This window comes from Eptatretus burgeri, chromosome 14, assembly GCF_056783735.1.
Source record: "Eptatretus burgeri isolate ZD-2024b chromosome 14, Ebu_testis_v1, whole genome shotgun sequence".
NCBI classification, from domain to species: Eukaryota; Metazoa; Chordata; class Myxini; order Myxiniformes; family Myxinidae; genus Eptatretus; species Eptatretus burgeri.
Window position 1 is genome coordinate 23071376 of NC_140974.1, and position 21844 is coordinate 23093219.

The following is a 21844-nucleotide window of genomic DNA, read 5'->3' on the forward strand; positions in this document are numbered from 1 at the left end:
CATTACCCCTTGAATACACCCTCTGTTTGGCCTTCATTTTTGCCTGTGATTTTGAAGAGATGGTACATATTTCACTCTGCTTTGACAACTATCTTTATGCAAGATCGGTGTAATTACCACAGCTGCTCAGACCCTGCCACGTGGGCTCGAGCCCAGGGGCTCTATTTATTTGTGGCCTCCACCCACAATGCTAATTATGATATATATTGTGATGTACCTCTCCTCACTGAAGCTCAATTTGTCCAAAACTATGAGTAGATTGCCACAGGCAAGTGGAAGTTCTGCCTCAAATTCATCTGAATCACTCTTCTGAGAGTGCACATGCCTGGGCATGTATATTTATTTGTGGTGTTCACACACACACACACACACACAGTTGATTTAACCATTCATATCATGCATGGGCACTTACTCAGAGAATCCAATGATTGGAAAATGGCTTTTCCAAACTGCCAACTTCTTCTTCTTCTAGAATGTGGCAGCTTTAGCTGCCAGGTAGCTATCAGTTTGTTGGGGCGAGACTATGCCGCTGATGCTGTGCCCCTATACCAGTACACTGGTACTAATTTCACCTCCCTGGGAAGGATGACAGGCTGATTCAACCCCACCTGGTGTTAATTCAACAGTAAACAGGGGCTCAAAATCAGGACTCTAAGATCCCAAGCCAGCCACCTTAACCACTACGCCAACACCAGGTTTAACTGTTAACTGGCATAGGACGACGTCTCCAGTCAGGTGAAGATGTGTTCGGATAGCGTGACGTTTATGTATGATGCAACACGTTATATATTTTTGGAACAGCTGTAGGCTCTCTGGTGTTTACAGTTTTGTGTAATCTGGTAATGGAGCAGTTGAAATGTAAATTCCTTGGGATATAGGAGGATTGCTTGCCACGTTATTGGAACAAGTACGTGGATGATACATTTACCATTGTGCATGTGGCCAAGGTTGTCTGCCTTCTTGACAAACTTGGCCAGGTTTTCCTCGGTATCACATTTCTAAACAAGAAAGAGCAATCGGAGATTGCAGACCCTCACCAGGACTTATTTTGTCTGGTGTACTTCATGTGGCCAATAAATGGAAGGATGTATTAAATGAAAGGTCTAATTGTAAAGTTGTAAAGGTCAAAGGTATGAAAAGTTGTAAAGCTGTGAAGGTCAAAAGGTTTGAAAAGGTTGAAAGGTCTAAAAAGGTTTAAATGGGTCTAAATAGTCCAAAGTCTCTAAAGGCTCGGAAATGTCTCAAGTGGCCAAAAGGGTCTAAATATCAAAGGGATATATATATATATATATATATATATATATATATATATATATATATATATATATATATATAAGGTATTAAAAGGTCTGAAAGGTGTGAATGCTTAAAGTTTCCATAGGGAGAAAGGAGTCCAAGGGGTCTTGAGGGTCTGAGGGGTTCTAAAGGGTTTAATGGGGCCTATAGGGTCTGCAGCATCTTAGAGTTATAAAGGGTCTTAGGGTTCTGAATGTATTATGGGTTTTAAAAGGTCTTAGGGTTAGAAATGACCTAAAGGGTCTTTAAGGGCTTCAGTGGTTTTTGAAAGGTCGGAGCGTTATATAGGAATTTGGGGTATTTAAGGGTATTCAGGATCTTAAAAGGTCTTAGAGGTCTCGAAGGCCTTATTGTTACAAAAGGTCAATAGAGTATTAGGCATATTGAGGGTCTTAGTGGTCTGTATGGGTCTAAAGGGTCTTCAGGGTCGAAAGGTATATCGGGGTCGAAAGGTATATAGGGTTTGTATGTAATTAATACATTTACTCACGTTCTGTGCAAACAAACAGACAAAGAGACCCAAATGCAATGCCCTCTCGTCTGGTGAGGGTTACACACTGAGAAAGAGGAAAGATTGGGCTTTTGAGATGTCGAGGTCCACCGGCAAATTGCCGGTTTTTGGAGAGACCTGTGGACAAGAAAACAACTCGCATCAATAAACTACATATTTGATTTATAATCATGTAATCCCATGGTTGCCCATACACTAAAATCCCATGTGTGAGTGGTTTTGTCTCCCGGGGTTTCCGTAACCAGAGATACGAAACGAGTACAGAATGTATTACAGAATAATGGTTGTGATCGAAGCTTGCAAATTGGATTTGAGAATCCTAATATTGCAAAGCGCATTGAGTTGGATATGATTTGGGTGTTGTGTCGGACCTTAATCCCCAGACCCCTCAGAAAGAAGCGGAAAAATAACGAGGTGCAAAAATTAGGATAGCTGATTAGCTGCCGTGCACCATCCGCAGTATTATTAGGGAACCAAAAGAGCAAATTCCATATTTTTTTTTGATAAATCAGGAGTGGGATGTTGTACAATGATTATGGTAAAACATGTATTGACAAAAATGTGAGAAATTAGAATTTAACATTGGATGAACATAAAAGGGCAGTCCAGTTGGGTAAGACAGGATAGTTGGCTATTGCACGGCATTATGTGAAATATTCCAATTAATTTAGCCTGGGGTGAACCCCCTCCCCCCATACCTGGCATATCACTGAATAAAAGTCAGCATTTGGTGCTTGAGGCTTCGAATGCGACTGGTCAAGGAGGTGGTCTAAGCAGGGAAACAATTAACATTCCCACACAATAGGATCCGCGAATAAAAGTGTCAAGAATGGGATGGTGTGAAGCGGACGGGACAAACTGAAATGGCATGCATACACTGCCACAAAACTTTACCACACCACACCAGCAAATTATAACTTGGGCACATTGCCATCATTGATTTGAGTATCTGATATAAAAATGGCTCGTGCTGGAGTAGGAGACTAGGCTTGAGGAAGATCATGGATCACAAATATAGTTTCACGGTAGGTGAGTCTGCTCTTCCCTGGTTGTTTAAAATTGGTTGAGTAGTTGACCTTAGTACAAATTGTTGGTTGACTGTGCCTCTTTTCTAAACAATGGATAATAATCCTAACTGGTTCAATCTAATGTTGATATTTTATTACGTTGGTCACAGTACAGCAGGATATTGCGGTATTGGCTTGACAGATGTGGTTACAATGCTTTTGGAGTGAAGAGTTAGCTGCCAGGGCAGAGATAAAGTACTGAATCCATCAATCCATCATTGGGACTATACTCTATGCAGAGCATTGGTGCTGCCTCAGCAGTCTCCTTGGCTATTGGGCACAATCTTGGACGGGTCGCAACTCCGACACAGGATACCAGCAAGCTGGCACTCATTTTGCCGACCTCGGAAAGATGACAGGCAGAATCAACCCCACCTGGTATTAATTCAACTGCAGAGGGGGATTTGATCTCAGGATCCTACGATTCCAAGCCCACCACCCTAACCATTAAGCCAACACCAGGCATAAAGTACTGAATCATCGGCTGCATTCTTCAAAGCCCAAGCCAGCCAAATCATGGCTGATACCACAGTGGAGTGAGGGCTGGTATGACCATGCACACAGTTCCAAATTAATATTTTACTGAATTTGATACAATGCGCGTGTGATGAGCCTTTGCTTGAATGAGTATAAATAAGTTTAGCTCAGTCATCTTACGGTGACTCACGACTCTAATTTACTGAAGACAACACCATCTTGTCGACCATTTCCCTTTGTCCCACAATATGCTACCATCATCTGGTGAAGAGTGATTGTGAATCCACTACCAATCATGCACTGCACTCTGATCTTATGACTTACGGATTAGCAAAAGCTTAAACATGTCTTCCATCCTTAATCATGTGCTTCATCTTTGTTCTTAATTGGTATGACCTCGGTATCACTGCAGCTCATGACATCACCTCGACTGCCAACACCAGCTTGATTTGTCTTCTTCCCTCATTCGGAGTGCTGCTCTTGAACAACCAGTATCATGCAGTAGACTACATATGCAAACACAAAGGACGCAGTTAAGGTGAAGATAAGGAAGGGTGATGGAATACTCGTCTGCGTGAGGGCAAGAGTCAGTCTGCATCAGTCAACAAGTTAAACAATTGATTTTGTTCGGTGGTAGTTTGAGTGAGTATATTAACTGCTGTGGCAGATTAGGTGCAGCTGATGGTTTGAGTGTTAGCTCCTCTTCCAAGCAAAAGAGAATTTCCTTTCAAAAGAGAAAAAATTGTGAGGGAAAGACATTTGGCTTGGGATCCCAGGATCCTGAGTTCAAATCCCACCTGGTTGTTGAATAAATACTAGGTGGGGTTGACTCTGCCTGTCATCCTTCTGAGGTCGACAAAATGAGTGCCAGCTTGCTGGTATCCTGTGTCGGAGTGGCGACCTATCCAGGATTGTGCCCAATAGCCAAGTCGACTCCTGAGGCAGCAGCAACGCTCTGCACAGAGTATGGTCCCAATGGATAGATGGATGGATTTTGGAGGCAAACGCAGAATTGAGGCATTCGTCCTTCTCACAAACAGCGTCAGCTGTGGTGCCATTTGAAGTGAGGGAAGCGATGGAGAGGGAGCATACACCAGAGATGGACTTGAAAAGACACAACCAGGTTTTTGAAGAAGGAGACAGGTTTGAGAGTTCATTCTTGAGATTGGCGAGATGGTGTTTTCTGGCTCTCCTGAGAGTAGACACACACTTGTCCCAGGCCTTGTGGAATTATCTGAAGTTGTCTTTGGTAAGATTTGCCTTCCAGGAAGAAAAAGCAAGTTGTTTTTTTTTGCCATCTGCCTCGCCAAAGGATTCTTCGTACCAGATGAGATGGTATAACTCTGTACATAAGGGGAAGCAAGTTGTGTGGAAGGATTTCCAGGCAGTATTAACTGTTTGATTGCTGAATCTTTCTAGTACGCAAAACAAAAATATTGTTTTCTTTTTCAGGCAAACTTAATAAAATGTATAGAAGGCAACCATAGGAACAAACACTTAAATAGGAACAAATAATACAGATTGCTGAACAATGGCACAAGCCATGGTCGTGACAAAAAGCACGTTCCCGTGAGGCCATGGTCGTGACCAACAACACTCAAACAGTTAATATCAGGAGAGGTGCAAATGAAGTGCCAGTCATGACATGAGAGGGCAGATTTCAGTCCCAGCCAGTAGCTTGAGTTAACTGCCAGACTCTATGGTGCTGACTGAGGCAGCTCTGTGACAATAGCCGGAGAGATGTTGACTCTCATGAGTACATGGTGAGATGAAGAGGATGTCCCCGATTATTCGGTGTCTCCCAGGGAGAGACACCGAATAATCGGGGACATCCTGTGGGAGGAAAAATTTTGTTCGGCAGATAATGTTAAATTAATCAGTGGCAGCTTTGTTTGAGAGATGTGTCAAATTAGAAAGAAGACCTCAGATGTTGCAGGTCCATAGAGTTTGGGATGGGGGAGGAGATGCTGTTGACAGGGAGGGGGGAAGAAGGAAGGGGGTGTGGAGCATGGTGAAGGGGGGTGGGTGGCAGGATGTGGAATGGGTCGTGTGTTAAGCATGGAGGGGGCAGGATGCTGGGAAGCAGAAAGAGAGTGAGAAGCTGGGGAAGGACAAATGGGGCAGTACACTGGGGTAGCAGAAATGGGATGGGATTCTGGTGCAGTGAAAAGGGGGGCAGGACCCTGGGGAAGCAGAATGGGGGCCAAACACTGGGGAAGCAGAAGAAGGGTAGGTCACTGTGGGAGCTGAGATTGTCGAGATGTAGGGAAAGAAGAGAGGAGCCAGGAAGTATGGGGGAGAAGATAGGGGTCACAACACAAGAAGGGGGGGCTGATATGCAAGTGGAAAAGAAAGGATCTGGGATGCAGTGAAATCAGCGAGGGTTTGGGAGCCAGGGGGAGAAGAGATGGGGTGGGATGCAGAGGAAAACGACAGGAGCCGGGATGCAGGGGGAGAAGAGAGAGGCCAGAGCACTTGGGAAGCAAAGAGGTGGCAGGATGCTTGGGAATCATTGAGGATGTGGGGTGTGAAGGAAGCAAGGAGGGGAGGGGAATGAAGAAACCAAGGAGGGGCGGAGAGTGAAGGAAGCAAGGAGGGGTATGGTCGCGAGGAAGCAAGTAGAGGAAAAGGCATGGGGTGGATGGAAGCATAATCTGGGGATGGCAAGTAGTGGTGGGGGATGAGGGAGCCTGGAGCGGGAGTAAGGTGAAGAACCTGGGTGTAAAGATGACGGTGGGGAGGGTACTTGTGTGAGGAAGTTTGTCACAGTAGTGCCACACAAAATATAAGAAGGGTTCAATTTAGGGAATCCAAGAGCAGAGAGACAGACGTCAGGATTTTGATGGCAATGATGATTAAAGACACGCAGAAAGACGGTGCTATATGAACGCGATGGTGGATGAAACATGGGTTGATGAGTCATCCAGGAATAAAGAATGAAAAGCAGACGAGGAGAAAAGTGTTTGGAGGGAATTATGCCAGAACATTGAACACATTTAAATTTCCATTTAAAAAGGTTTCAATTGATTGAGAGAGAGGAGCAGAAGAGAAAGGAGAAGCAGAATATAAATAAGAGAAGAAGAAAGCAAGGTGTCATTTTCTTTTGTATGAACAGGAGGTATAAGGGGGACGTTAACGCGAGGGTGATGAATAATGGGACAGAGGTGAAGGAGACATGATGAGTGGGTATGGGAAATAGTTGAGGAAAAACAACGTGTCGGCCCAAAACTATCCAAACCTGAGATGTAGGATCGAAACAAGTAGAATGAGCATGAAACAATACACAGGAGTGAGCACTTGATATGAAGAAAAATCGAAACAAATAGAAAACGTAAAATCTACGGCAGCACAGACAAATCTGGAATGATTACTTGGTTTGTGGAAGCAGATCTCTTTGAGGACCAATAGTGGCAACAACGACCAGGAAACCAGTCAATAACTTTTAATGATAAACTTAAAATCATAGTTTGTTATTTGGTAAAGGAAGGTTCAGGTTATCGCTTGGTTTGTTTAACTGCACTGTAACTGTTTCATCTCTGATTTTTCTTTTGAGGGGGGTGGAGGAGGAGTGGTGTGAGGGGTGTTTGGAGTAATGAAGAGCTATTATTGTAATCAGGCATTGAACTTTCATCTTGTTCTGGTAGCTTTTTATTGTTTTGGCTGTCCACACCATCCAATAGACTCCATGAATGTGGTGTTGCCCATCTAGAAGACGTGGTTATGATTGCCTTCCTGCAGTGCATTATTTAGCTATTTGAGCATTCGAAGGTTATGCTTGCATAACGAGCCAGCACTATTGTACGTCGGTCAATCAGGGTTAACTTGGACTTTTTTTATTGTCGAACATACAAAGATTCTAGTTCGATGCTGAAATTTGTACAATGATATTGTCTACCCAGAATAATTTATACAATAAGTAAAATCAAAGCTGCTCAATGCATTCTTGTTGAAATCAAGATGGTGGCCGAAATAATCAGGTGTGCAATCGAAAAAAAAGTGTCTCCACATAAGTTCCTTGTGAAGGAGAACATCAAAGCAGCTGAAATTCTCAGGAAACTGTGGACACAATTTGGTGATGCACGACTTTCAAGTGGTTCATTTAAATCCAGCAGTGAGTTCAAAACTGGCCGTAAATTGTTGAGTGATCTGGAGCAGTCTCACATGCAACGAAATGCTTTCACTCCAGAAAACACTGGATGTGTTGAACAGATCCTTTTTGGAGAATCCTGCGATTTCTACATGTGAAATGGCAGAAGAATTGGATGTTGGAATGGGAAATATGGGAACAATTATTCATTCTCACTTGAAATGGCATAAGGTGAGTGCAAGATGGGTACCAAAGGACCTCACGCTTCATCAAAAGGCACCTTGTGTGGCCATTGCAACAGTGCTCGTGGAACGCTACCAGAGCCAGTCAGATGATTGATTAAAGAAGATTGTTTTGTCATGAGACCAGCTGAGTCCATAATTTCACTCCAGACTCAAAGAAAGCTGGCATGGAGTGAATATATTATTGATCTAACACCAAAGAAAATTCAAGGTACAACCATCTTCTATGGCAACATTGTTTTGCAGAATTGCAACGGCTTATAGTAACATTGTTTTGGGACATGAAGTATTTCATTCCATTGGAATATCTTGAATATGGGGAAACCATTAATGCACAGGACTACAATGACTCTTTTCACAATGAAGCATGACAGTCAATGTGAAGACAGGAATGCTGTATCAGGGCATGACTTTACTCCACAATAATGTTTGCCCAACTTAGGGTTGGAAGTCTTCAATCATTACCCATTCAGTTGAGACTTTTCTCCTTGTGATTTTCATCTCTTTGGAATACTGAAAGAATAGTTTGTTGGAATTAAGTGTATGAATGATGAAGACATCCTGAAATGACTGTGTACCTGTCCCAAATATTTCCACACCGACAGCATCACGGTGCAACTACATCGATATAACAAATATGTGCATGCAGCAGGGGAAATACCTTGAGAAATGGGTGAAGCTTCCTCAACTTATCTGTACCTTTTGATATTCCACAATAAAAACTTGACGTCAACCAGAATCCTCATAGAAAATGGATAATAGACAAATGGTTGGCTGTTTGGACAAATTGTTGATTGTAGGACAAATGGGATGGGTAGTTGGACAAATGGATTGATCGTTGCATGGATGGATCGGTTGGATGACTGTATGACTGGATGAATGCATTTATAGATGGACATGCAAATGTAGAGTGAGATGAATCTACAGATAGTGGGGTGAATTGGTTGGTGAGACAAACTGACAGATGGTTCAAGGAATTATTAAATAGATGGTTTGACAAATAGGTGGAGGGTGAATACGATATATGAATGTATATATTTGAGGCTTTTCTAATAAAAAAATTTTTTGAGGAAAATAATAATTGATACAATTGTTTCAATTATTATTTTCCTCAAAAATTTGTCAGGTGTCAGGTCAGGTTCGATCTGTGACCTGCTACAGCTACCATGTAAACCTGTACTAACCTGTTCCATGGTCTGGTTGTCGGTGACTAAACCGTCTCCCCCACCAGGTTTTCTGGTGAGGGGGTGTTTGGATATGGACACCCAGCAGGATTAAAAACAAAACCTGTCAAAGGGTGGAGGAGCTCCTTGTGAGCCAACGGCCATACATATCTAGTGCCCAACTGTGTCTGCGGACGTTCTCCTGCAGTTGGGTCACTTTTTATGAGGAGGTTGGTGGCAGGATTTGCACTCCGGCCAGCGTAAAACCCTTCATTCCGCAAAACGCAAAAACGCAAAAAAATCTGAAAACCCACTCCGTGCGAGTACCTCCTGCGCAGCTTCCCTTCGCGGGGCAGCTCACCGGATGACGGGATTGGGGCAAAGCCTTCGGGACCCCCAATCTTTGATGATAGGAGGGAAACCACGGGGTAACATCCCTGGGTCAGATTGCGGGAGAGTGTGTCGGAGTGGTGCTGAGGTGTCGTCTACCAGACGGCGGTCTCCTAGGGTGAACATGAGGCGGTCCCTTCGGGTGGGTGCCTGGAATGTCCTATCCCTAAGAGAGGATGATCACCTGTCTCTGTTATCATCTGAGCTCAAGCGTTTGGACATCGGGATTGCAGCTCTCTCTGTGGTTCGGAGACCGGATTGCAGCGAGATAATGGTGGGTGGTTACACCTACTATTGGTCTGGTCGCTCTGATGGTTACCATACCCAAGGAGTTGCTGTAGCTGTGTCCAATAAGCTGACCCCAATGATAATTGAGGTAACACCGGTCAACGAGCGTATCATGAGATTAAGGATTCGTCACTCCTTAGGTGTCATTTCCCTGGTCTCTGTTTATGCTCCGACTGAGGCGAGTGATCTCACCGTGAAGGATGCATTCTATGCCACACTCGAGTCTGTGGTTGATCAGTGCCCCAGACGAGATACACTTCTAGTCTTGGGGGATTTCAATGCATCGAATGGAACGGATAGGGATGGCTATGAGGTGTGTGTTGGTCCCCATGGGTCAGGAACTATGAACCAGAATAGCACTAAGTTCCTTGACTTTGCAAGAAGTCCTGGAATAAGGGTGGCTGGTTCATGGTTTCAGCGCCCACAAGCTCATCGCTGGACTTGGTATTCCAACTCTGGCGGTGTGGCAAAGGAGATTGACCATGTCCTCATTGACGGTCGTTGGAGGATGATCCAGAACTGCAGGGTCTACCGGAGTGCTCAGTTCCTCAATACTGACCACAGGCTTGTTGTAGCATCTCTAAAGCTGCATCTTAAATCCTGGAGAATGGTACCATCCCAGCCTAGGCTGGATGTTGCCAAGCTCAGGGATGAGAGAGTAGCTGAGGAGTTTGCGAACAGGCTGAGTGGACACTTGGTGGGTCTGGGTGCTTTGGGGGGTCCTGAAGAGTTGGGGAGCGTCTTCAAGACCACCGTCCTTGATGTTGCCGGTGGATGCCTTGGAGCTCACCGCAGGGCAAAGAAGAATTTTGTCTCTCAAGGGACACTGGATACCATTGACCAGAGTCGCAGGGCTAGGCTGAATGGCAGAGCTGAGCTGTTCAGGGAGCTGAGGCGTAAAACTGTACGTGCACTAAGGGTGGACAAGGAGGCCTATGTGCGAGGAATCTGTGAGGGGGTAGAGCATCACCTGTGGACAGGTGATTCTCGTCCCACTTACAGGGGAATTCGCGCATTACGTTCATCCAAGCCCATCCCTCGGAGCACTGCAGTTCGAGCAGAGAGTGGTCGGCTCTTGACAGAGGAGTCTGAATTGAAGGCCCGCTGGGCCGGTTACTTTGAGCGGTTGTACCAGGCTGATCCCCCAGCTGTCGAGTTGGACGTCAAGGGTGTTACAATCCCTGTTGCTGACCCTCGAATCAACTGTGGTCCACCTTCGCTTGTGGAAACACGGGCTGCGGTAAACCAGTTGAAACGGGGTAAAGCTCCAGGGATCTGTGGCATCCATTCTGAACTTCTCAAGGCTGGTGGAAATGCTGCACTCATGTCGTTGCATGCAGTTTTGTGCTCTGCCTGGAACACAGGCATCATCCCAACTGACTGAAAGAGGGGCCTTGTTGTCCCTCTCTGGAAAGGGAAGGGTGATCGCCAAGACTGCAACAACTACCGAGGGGTGACGCTGCTCTCAGTGCCGGGCAAGGTCTTTGCTCGGATAATTCTCGATAGGGTTCACCACCATCTGCTTGAGCACCAGCGTCCAGAGCAGTCAGGCTTTACACCAAAGAGGTCAACGATTGACCGTATCCTTGCACTTCGTGTCCTCACCGAACGCAGACGAGAGTTTCGGCAGGGGCTGCTTGCAGCCTATGTTGATCTCTGTGAAGCGTTCGATTCAGTGAATTGGGATGTCCTCTGGAGGATTCTTGGTCTTCGTGGGGTGCCACCAAAACTGATCGATCTGATGTCTGAACTCTACTCTGGTACTGAGAGTGCTGTGAAGTGTGGTGGTACCATCTCTGACTTATTTCCAGTTGTTACTGGAGTTCGTCAGGGATGTGTACTTGCCCCCACACTTTTCAGCACTTGTATGGACTGGATTTTAGGGAGGATGTCGGAGAGATCAAGTTGCGGTGCATCGTTTGGCAATGTCAAGATCTCGGACCTTGATTTTGCAGATGATGCAGTCATCTTTGCGGAGACTTTAGACATCCTCTTGGGGGCCCTCGAGGTGCTGAATGAGGAGTCGGAGCCGTTGGGATTACGGGTTTCTTGGGTCAAAACTAAGATCCAGGCTTTCGGTGACATCTTGGATGCTGCTGTCCTGTCTGTGTCTGTTTGTGGTGAGGATGTTGAGGTCGTGGAGAGATTCACTTACCTTGGCGGTGATATTCATGTCTCTGCTGGCTGCGAGTCAGAGGTCAATAGACGTCTGGGTCGGGCCTGGGGAGTCATGGATTCACTGGATCATGGGATGTGGCGCTGCCGGTACCTGTGTGGGAGGACGAAAGTCCGAGTCTTCAGGTCCTTGGTACTTCCAGTCTTGCTCTATGGATGCGAGACTTGGTCTCTGACCAAGGATCTGAGACGGAGACTTAATTCCTTTGGTACCAGGTCTCTTCGGAGAATCCTTGGCTATCGCTGGTCGGATTTTGTGTCCAACGAGCGGTTGCTGAGAGAGACTCGGATGAGATTTGTTACCTGCATAGTCCATGAGCGTCAGTTGCGGCTGTATGGACATGTGGCTCGTTTTCCTGATGCTGATCCTGCTCACCAGATTCTCTCAGCGAGGGAGTCTAATGAGTGGAGGAGGCCAGTGGGCCGACCACGTGCCTCAGGTTGCAGCAGGTTGACCATCATCTCAAGGAGATGGGGATGGGCCTGGCATCTGCCTGGGGGATGGCCAGACGGAGGCCCCTGGAGTACCGGCGGAAAGTGGACGCAGCGACGCGCTGTTCTGGCACATGCTCCCATACCTGACCTGACCTGTTTCAATCTTTGAATGCAGACTTTAATCGTTCTATTTGTGTGACATTTCTCTTGCTTTTTATTTTCACCCCGCAGGGTATGCCAGGCTCTGCTGGTGAGAAAGGGCAAAGTGGAGATGCAGGTTCCCTGGTACTATTTATTTATTTTTCTTCAATTCACCAATCAACATTTAACATCTCCATGTACAAATAATAACAATAATGAAATATTGTTTTCGGAATTGTTTCTGTTATATTTATTTTGCTGCAGTTTATATCTCCATTACATCATTCTGTTAATTCATTTTATCTTTGTCCTTACTTTGGCACCATTACTAACATGTTTTCCTCAATTTCAGGGCCCTCCTGGACCACCAGGCGCTCGGGGACCCCCTGGATCTGCCGGAAGCGATGTGAGTCGGTGTCTTTACGAGTACATTTAGTTCTGATTTTCTTCAGCATATGTTGCTATGTTATACATTACTGTTATTCAGTTTTGAAATCATTTTGACCTCATAACCAAATGTTTCCGTGTTTCACTCAATGACTGCTACAAATGCTGATCTACCTCTTTATCAGGGTCCTGTAGGTCACTCCGGAGCGATTGGGTCTCCAGGTGAAGTAGGACAGAAGGTGAGATCCTAAAATGAAAATCCAACCTTGCTGTTATTAGCCTGTCCCCCATGCAGCAGGAGACAGCGGGTTTTGGCAATCATTTATGTGTGTCTACGTGTCTGTCCGGGCCATAACGTTTCCCCATTTGAGCTTTTGTCATCAAATTTTCAACAAAGCTTTATTATGAGAATAAGGAGAATACAAATTAAGAATTTGGTCAAAAGGCCAAAGTTACCATTTAGAATATGGAAGAAGAAGAAGTCCGAATACAAAGCCGATGGGCTTTGCATTTTCAAATGCTTTCTCATTGGACTTGGCATTCCATCTTAACTATAGCCTTTGTAAAACCTCAACATATCTTCATTACTAAGTCGAAAAACCCTGTTTATTACAACGGCACAAACTGTGAGATGTTTATTCATATTTTTTAGAATAAATGTTATGTCCACAAACCAAAAAAACAAGAACTTTTAAAACTTAAAAATTCAAATTTGATACTCCAATTAGCGAGAAGACAACAAATGTTGAGGAGGTTTTGACCGACACAGAAAGGAACAAGCAGAAATTTATGGACATACCAGCATGATCTACAAGGAAAGGTGTCTATGTGGTTGAAGGTGAGAGTGGGAATGAAAAAGATCATCAGTGGAAAATGGAAATGACACGAAATGGCGATGAGCTATAAACTTGTAGGAGTATAGAATTAGAAACATGATTGGACAGATACAGGTGGTGGTTTCATGGCCAGCAAAATAGAGGATAAAGGAATGCAGTTGAAAAAGAAGTCTGTACCTTGAAAAGTTTAAAAGCACTGAATTGCTGAATGAATACATTCAACATGATCATGCTGAAGTAGTCATAAGGGAGCAGAGGATGCAACAGTATTTGAGGGACAGTAGAAGATGAACAGACCATCAACCATTCCATGGTGATGATGCTGTGTGCAACCTATGACTGGTGAGGACTTTGTGTGACATCTGACTCACCTATCTTCTTCTCTTGTGACGATGACCGAGTGTTGGATCAATGGGGATAAGCAGTGCACATAGGTTTTATTCGGACTTGTTGGAAGATATCTCATTTTAAGTTCAAGTCTGATCTTAACCTTATTCTCATTACTAATGCTCTCTAATCTCTATCCTTTTGTTCTGTTCTGTAATCCCAACTCCTCACCTAACTCAGAACTCGAACCCTTTCCTGACCACTAACCACAACCCATTCCCTTGGATGGGCCTTTCTCATCTTGCCTGATGAGGACCCAGCAAGTCAGGTAGGTTAGGTGGCTAGGTTCGTGATGTGACAAAGTTCGATGGATTTTAAAACAATGGAGGGGCAAATATGGAATAAAATATGTGAGAACTTGGTAATCATGATTATGGACCTCGAATAGTCTTATTCGCCAACATAATTATATCATAAATACCAAGAATGCACAAATATATATATATATATATATATATATATATATATATATATATATATATATATATATATATATATATATATATATATATATATATATATATATATTGATGTAGTATTTTCAATGGCCACAAATCTCAGGTCAATAACTCCCACCCCTGGTCCCCCACCATCCACAGTCCCCAATTACTTTATTACCTTCCCCTTCCTGCCCCACCCCTTGCCCAACTTCATGTTCCCAAAGGGTCCATATTATTAATGCTCAATTCCTTGTGACCCCACCCATCCTTAAGCATTATTTTGTTGGAATGTTTGTACCTATGGAACACAAACTAAATGTCAGCCCTAATGGTCTGTCAGGCCCTGCCAAGGTCAGACCATAAGCCCTGAGTCTCATTATTCCAGAAATAGCTTTCTGTAATTGCTCCACAAGGTGACAGCAAGGATATGATGCCACTGTGTTTTGCCCTTCTTGGGGGTCTCAGAAGTTCATGGTATGCTGTTGTAAAAAAAAAAAAAAAAGGATTGACTTTATAGGCCCCGAATGCGCAAAATGCTCCAGTACGAGCGGGATAACATCATGATGGCTCTATCGAGCAGCTGCTCACGTACATCCTTCACATATTTAAGTGTCTAGCCCTTTACTGCTGTAGGCTATGGGACGTTTTCTCTACAACTGAGTGTGTGGAGCCTGATAACATTATCTGAAGAGATAATCTCCCTTTGTGTCACAGACAGCTAGAATAGCTATAAATAATTTCAGTTGCATACAGATCCCTTCCACATGTGATAGTGATTAAGTTCAAGAGCCATCATTAACATACATCTGGTTGTTATCTTCTGGTCCTGTGTCTGAGTTGGCTTGCCTCCAGTGTTTTATCGAGATATTGATCATTGATAGTCGTTAAAGATCCAATAAATAAACAAAGTTGGATATTTCATCCTGAGTGCAATTTAGTCCTGAGTTGGTTTGGTCTGGTTTGACCTATGGAGCCTTTATGTCAAACTATAATCTTTCATCATGTTTCTTTACACCTCTTTACAGTGCAGCGAAGAACTTGATCTGCTTACAGCTGCTTGATGTGTTGTTTTTATTTTATTTTTTTAGTATGCAGTTTCACAGATTATCATCTTTCAACGGTGGGCAAAGCCTTCTTATTATTTAGTATAGCAGCACATGGTTGTGGGTATCATCATTTGTTGGTGGTGCGGTTGTGCAGCCGATGCATTACCCCTGTAGGTTAGAGCAGGAATTTGTAATTTGTTCAGGGTGCCGGCAATAACTCACCAACTCTTCACAAAGGAAACCATGGGATATATAACATCCGCCAACGAATGCCAGCAGATGGGACGCCGAGTTTAACATCCATCCAAGTGGTGGCACACACAGTGATGAATCACCATGCCTGTGAAATACCGAGGATGACAGTTTATAGCTGGGTCGGGATTCAAACCCAGGCGAGCTAGACGGCTTCCAGACGAGTGTTCATACCTCTAAGCCATCCTGCCAGCCAGACACATTATTATCACTAAATAATCGATGAAAATACTTTAGAAAAGTGATCTCAGCCTTTTGTAAGAACCTGGACATCTACTGTATATTGTGTTGGAAGCATTAGTGAACTACGATATGAATTGCAGGATATTCGCAGACAATGGGCAAACGTGGTGTCTGAGATTTCAATCCAGATCCCAGCATCATGAGCTAAGTGCAAATGTTGGAACAATGAACAGTGTAACCCACAATTTGCCTCCTTATTTAAACCTTGTGGTTTCGATCCTATCCATCACAAAAACGAGCACATTGAAGGTACGATATCATATCAATGTGGTTATGAATGATTTCATGAATAATGAAGTGTTTGAGGAAAGGAATGAAAGTAAACAGAAACAGATGGACTGTGATTGAATGTGGAGTCCAAGGATACTACTACTACTACTACTACTACTACTACTACTACTACTACTACTACTACTACTACTACTACTACTACTACTACTACTACTACTACTACTACTCCTACTAAAACTTTAACAACTCCAATTATTCCCACATTATTGTGTTGTTGGTCCAAGTCTTTCACAAACTGCCTGATGAGGCCTGACGTACGACTGAAGGTGATTTGAGCCTGAATTTGTAATTCGTTCAGCATGCTGGTGATGATTTGCCAACTCTTTGTGAAAGACATCATGGGATCTTTACATCCAACAAATAATGCTGGCAGACAGGACACGCAGCTTGATGTCCATCCGAGGGATGGTGCACTTTGTGACACAACTCCCTGCCTGTGAAGCACCGATTATACAGTTTATAATCGAGTCAGGAATCAAACCCACACTTGATGACTCAAAGGTAGTGCACTACCTCAACACCATCCTGTGCAATGATGGAATGCCAGATTTTTAATGGGTGTATTTTCAGTCAAATTCAACTTTCCTGGGAGCAAATCAACGACTATACCTTAGACAATTGTAGCACAGATTGTCGTGGAAAAGAAAGAGCGGGATATTTAGGAGGAAGAGTGAATTATACATTTGATTTTATTCTGAAGACGCAAACCAAGGGAATGCCGTGTGAGTAAGAATGCATTAATTCCTAAAATTTATCTTGCTTGCCTCAACAATTGAGTCAAGTGTGTTTGATTGATAAATCTAACACTGAAACACATTCGTGTCATAAAGAATATATATATGTTAATTCACAATCTAATTTGCTGGGTTGAATGGTTACCTGCACATCAGGTTATATATATATATATATATATATATATATATATATATATATATATATATATATATATATATATATATATATATATATATATATATATATATATGTATATATATATATATATATTTGTAGATGTATATATCAGGGGATTCACAAGCAAGGTGCAAGCATTGAGAAGCAAAAATAGCAAATATCCAGGAATGGTTGAATGATTCTCTCTCTCTTGTTATTTTGCAGGGGGAAGCTGGTGAGCGAGGAATTCCGGGGTTAGCTGGACAACTTGGACCCAAAGTGTGTATTTTGTGATCTTTTAATGACCCTTATACTCTCTTTTGGGATTCTTTATTTTTTATGTTTGCTTATCTCTGGTTTCGCTTTTGTTATTTATTTATATATTTCTTGTTTTGTCCATATTTCTGTTTGTGATGTTTTGTTGTTGTTGTTGTTGTACACAAGGTTGAGGCTCATGGAAGAGCTAAAATGCAACATAACAGAATAGTTAGACTACAGTGGATAGTGGATAAACACACCAACAGCGGGCTCGTGGGACACTTGGAGGAAGAATTGGTCTAGGGAGGAATGACAAGGTAGATGTCGGAATGGGGGGTGTTGGGGGAGGGTACAAGGATGAACAAGTTGGATACAAGCTCAAACATAGAAAGAAGGTAGGGGGGAAGAAGAGTAAGGGAAACCGTGGATGAAACCGCAATGGGGGCAAATAACGGAAGTTATTGGGACAGGAGAAAACACAATAATCTGGAAAGGAAGGGTGGGCTATTGAGGAAAATATCATGAGTATGAATGATGACGACCTGAGGAGGAGGTGAACAGCCATCTTGATGCACTGGATTGAAGAATGCGATTGAACAGACTTTTATTTTAAGCATCCTTTATTCATGATGGTTTTCCAACTGAACTTGGTCCTTTTTATTGTACTATCAATTCTGTTTTGTTTATTAAATTGTAATTGAATATTCCTTCTTTATTCACAAACCTTGCTTATGAGCCCAATATTCTCAGCTTTGATGTATGCTATCTGTATCCTCCAAAGGGCCCACTTGGTAGCAGAGGAGAAAAGGGGGAGCCTGGACCACCGGGTGTAGCTGGACCACCTGGTGTTAAAGGACCTCCAGGGGAAGATGGATCAAAAGGATACACGGTGCATCAACGTTCACCCACCCACACACCTCATCCTAATTAAACATTTTTCAGCACCTTGTGCTGATATTGACAACCCACACGCCACTGATGTTGAGTTATACAATTGCATGGTTGTAAAGAACAGCTCATGTATTCAAGCATTCTATGATCAACATCACAAGAATCTCAAGGATATTGTGACACAATGGATAAAGTATCAAAGGATGTGGGAACTAAACCTGCACTGCTCCAACCATTCTAGCAACAACATCTTCAGTGATTATGCTGTTCTCTATTCTGTCACATAGGTAGGCCCTTGTTATGTGTCCAGGTTTAAAGCTTCAGTTGCACTCCTAACATCTATTTTACACCTACACACTTTTCTGCAGCCCATATAAATACCACATCAAAAAGGCAAAACGTGAACTTTTTCACAACTGTCACTCTTACATTTACATTAGCTTTAACAATCCTCTTTGTTCATATACAGCACAAGGCTGCACATTGCACATGACACACACATTGATGAATCACCTTGCCTGTGAAACACACGGATGACAGTTTATAGCTGGATCTGGATTCAAACCCAGGCTACGTAGCTTAGAGGGGAGTGTGCGTACCTTGAGGCCATCCTGTCAGCCCAGCTTTAACAATTATTTGAATCAAATGCTCGTACTTTGGAACCTCTTGACACGTGAGACTTAAGCAATGAAAAGCTCTCCGCACATGTACGTAAAGGGTTAAAAAGTCTTGGTGAATCCAGGGTCAAGATACAAGGTCTATTCACAAATTGGCTTCCACGTGCTATCAAATCCAAATTTAATGTAAACATGACAAAATGATCCCATCAGCAAGTGTTGTAAGTCAGTCGATGTGGTAATTTTGAATCAAAGGTGACTGAACTGCTGAAATGGACTTTTGGAAGTAAGTACTAATCGTAAGAAATGAGCCATTAAAAGTTGCCATATAATTTTAGTATGAATGAAGCTGTCCTCTATCAGAAACCGATCAACTCTCCGCAGAGTTTAAGGCGGAAACTTTGCTAAATATTTAATGCACTCGATTTGAATACCTGCAAATTTGAACACCTGCCAGGCTACTTGAATATGGTCCTATGTTGACCGACATCACTTCATCTTGGCCCATTTTTTTAAAGTGTAGTCCTCCTTTTACTTAGCTTGACTGAATACTGGATAATTTGACCACACGTCAATTAAAACCCCTCAATCATTCACTTGAGCTACTTTACTATGTATATATATATATATATATATATATATATATATATATATATATATATATATATATATGTGTGTATATATATATATATATATATATATGTATATATATATATGTATATCTATATATATATATATATATATATATATATATGCATATATGTATATATATATATATATATATATATATATATATATATATATATATATATATATATATATATATCAGCCTGGTGTGTTGGCGCAGTGGTTAGGGCAGCGGCTTGGGATACAAAAGGTCCTGAGTTCAAGCTTCGTTGAGCCACTGAATTAATACACCAGGGGGTTGACTCAGCCTGTCATCCTTCCGAGGTCGGCGAAATGAGTACCAGTGTACTGGGCCGGTGTATACCCCGGTTAAAAAAGGTGTACCATATCCCTGTGTCGTAAGAGGCGACCAGTGTTGCGTCAGGAAGGGCATCCGGCGTAAAACATGTGCCAAATCTCTATGCGGATCATACGGATGATCCGCTGTGGCGACCCCGAACGGGAGCAGCCGAAGGAAGAAGAAGATATATATATATATATATATATATATATATATATATATATATATATATATATATATATATATATATATATCTCCACTCAAACATTCCAGAAGTTCACAGTGACCATGGGCACACAGACAAAAAAAAAAAACAGTTGAACATAATGAAAAATAATGAGATTTGTTTGACTGCAAAAATCATGTCGATGGAGATGGAGATCAAGCAATTAGGGAGGACGGCGATGGAAAGATATCTCCACAGGGCATTTCCACTATGGAACCGAGATTAACCTTGCACAGCTTTCTGCATTTTTAGCACATCTCATTAATTAACATGGACTGCAGCCATGTGGAGGGTACTCAAAGAAGTAAAGCGAATCTGGGTCATTAGACAGTTTTGAATATTTTCCATACAATAGAGTGCCAGCCAGAAGTGCTTTTAAGGAGGTGGTTTCAAGCAACAACTCGTCGGTATGAACTTTTTCAATGCCAATTGAAACCCAAGTGCCACACATGGAGTAATCAGGTTTTTTTTAGCCAAGATGGTGTGTGTGTGTGTGTGTGTGTGTGTGTGTGTGTGTGTGTGTGTGTGTGTGTGTGTGTGTGTGTGTGTGTTTATTATTTATTTATTTGTAAGCAATTTGTGGTTGCTTGGATGCATAATTTTCTGGTAGCACGGCTATGGCCCTGATTCAATGCCCCCCTGTTACCAGAAAGCTGGTACTCATTTTGCCGATCTCAGCAGGATGACAGGCTGAGTTAACCCACCTGGTGTTAATTCAACCAGATGACAGGGACTTGAACTCAAGACCCTAAGATCTTAAGCCAGCCACCCTAACCTTTAAGCCAACTCAAGGTAGGTGTGTTTGTGTGTGTGCCAATGCCAAACCAATTAAGGTTATTTTATGTCGAATGATGGTGGAATCATCATATACATTACACAGCACAACATGATATTCCAGTAGGTTCTTAGGCATTTCTTGTGCTGACAGTTCATTAAAGGCCACCACGTGGTGATAATCAGCATGAGCCCCACGGCAGGAATTGGAACTTGGCCCGGGGTGCCTGTCGACTCTTCATTGACTGACATTGTTGGATCTTTAACATCTATTAGCAATTATTGCTCGAAGATGAGTCCCCAACTTATGTTCCCAAGTGACAGATGGCTCATTTCTTTTGAAATTCAATGCCTTGCCTACAAAACATCAATCCAACCACAAATGGAAAACTAGTCTTGTTCACGAATGCTCGTGTCGATCTGCATCAGCAGACAGGCAGAACAATGGACGCAATCAACAGAACGTTCATCAGAGAATGCTACTTTTTTGCCATGGAGAAGCTGATGTTTCGGGTGTTAAGCCTTCGTCAAAGTATACCATGAAGTGTCCAATTTGTCTGAGAATCAAACCCAGATGAGTCAGCTCAAAGACCGTTGTGCTTTAACGTCAACCTCTGCGCCATCCTGTCTGACGAAAAGAACATTTTGAGCCTTTGTTTACAATTGAGCCCTACACAAATGCACCGCACTTAGGGAAAGGTTTCACCATCACCATCAGGCCATCAGTGTCTCCTTATTTCAGTATTTCTACTGAAATTTTGTGTGGTCTCCAATAATCTGTCATTTGCTGTGATTGTTGTTGGCATTTGTTCACATTTTCGGAGTTGAATGCAGCCATCATGTCATCCAAAAGATGAGACAGTATTGTAAAAGAACATCGAGCAAAGCAATAATACATTCTCTGTCATACATGTACTGCACTTAAAAATATTTTTTCTCAATTTGAAATAATTATCACACGGAAAGTGTGATAATTTTCTCCTGTATTGACACTGTTTAAGCAAGCATTGACAATGCATGGTTAGATAAGTTGGGGTTAAAGTTACTGCTGGGATTGGTGAATGGT

The 21844-nt window shown here is 42.7% G+C and overlaps 1 protein-coding gene across 3 annotated transcripts in view; it reads left to right on the forward strand.

Moving 5' to 3' along the window:
• The window catches only part of LOC147012783 (uncharacterized), a 416846-nt gene that overhangs the window by 339691 nt on the left and 55311 nt on the right, over positions 1–21844 (forward strand). For all 3 annotated transcript variants that reach the window (XM_085853969.1, XM_085853968.1, XM_085853966.1), the window contains 5 exons: positions 12363–12416; positions 12625–12678; positions 12845–12898; positions 17271–17324; positions 18085–18192. In XM_085853969.1, the coding sequence (XP_085710095.1) occupies positions 12363–12416; positions 12625–12678; positions 12845–12898; positions 17271–17324; positions 18085–18192 (324 nt within the window). The remainder of the gene's footprint in view (positions 1–12362; positions 12417–12624; positions 12679–12844; positions 12899–17270; positions 17325–18084; positions 18193–21844) is intronic.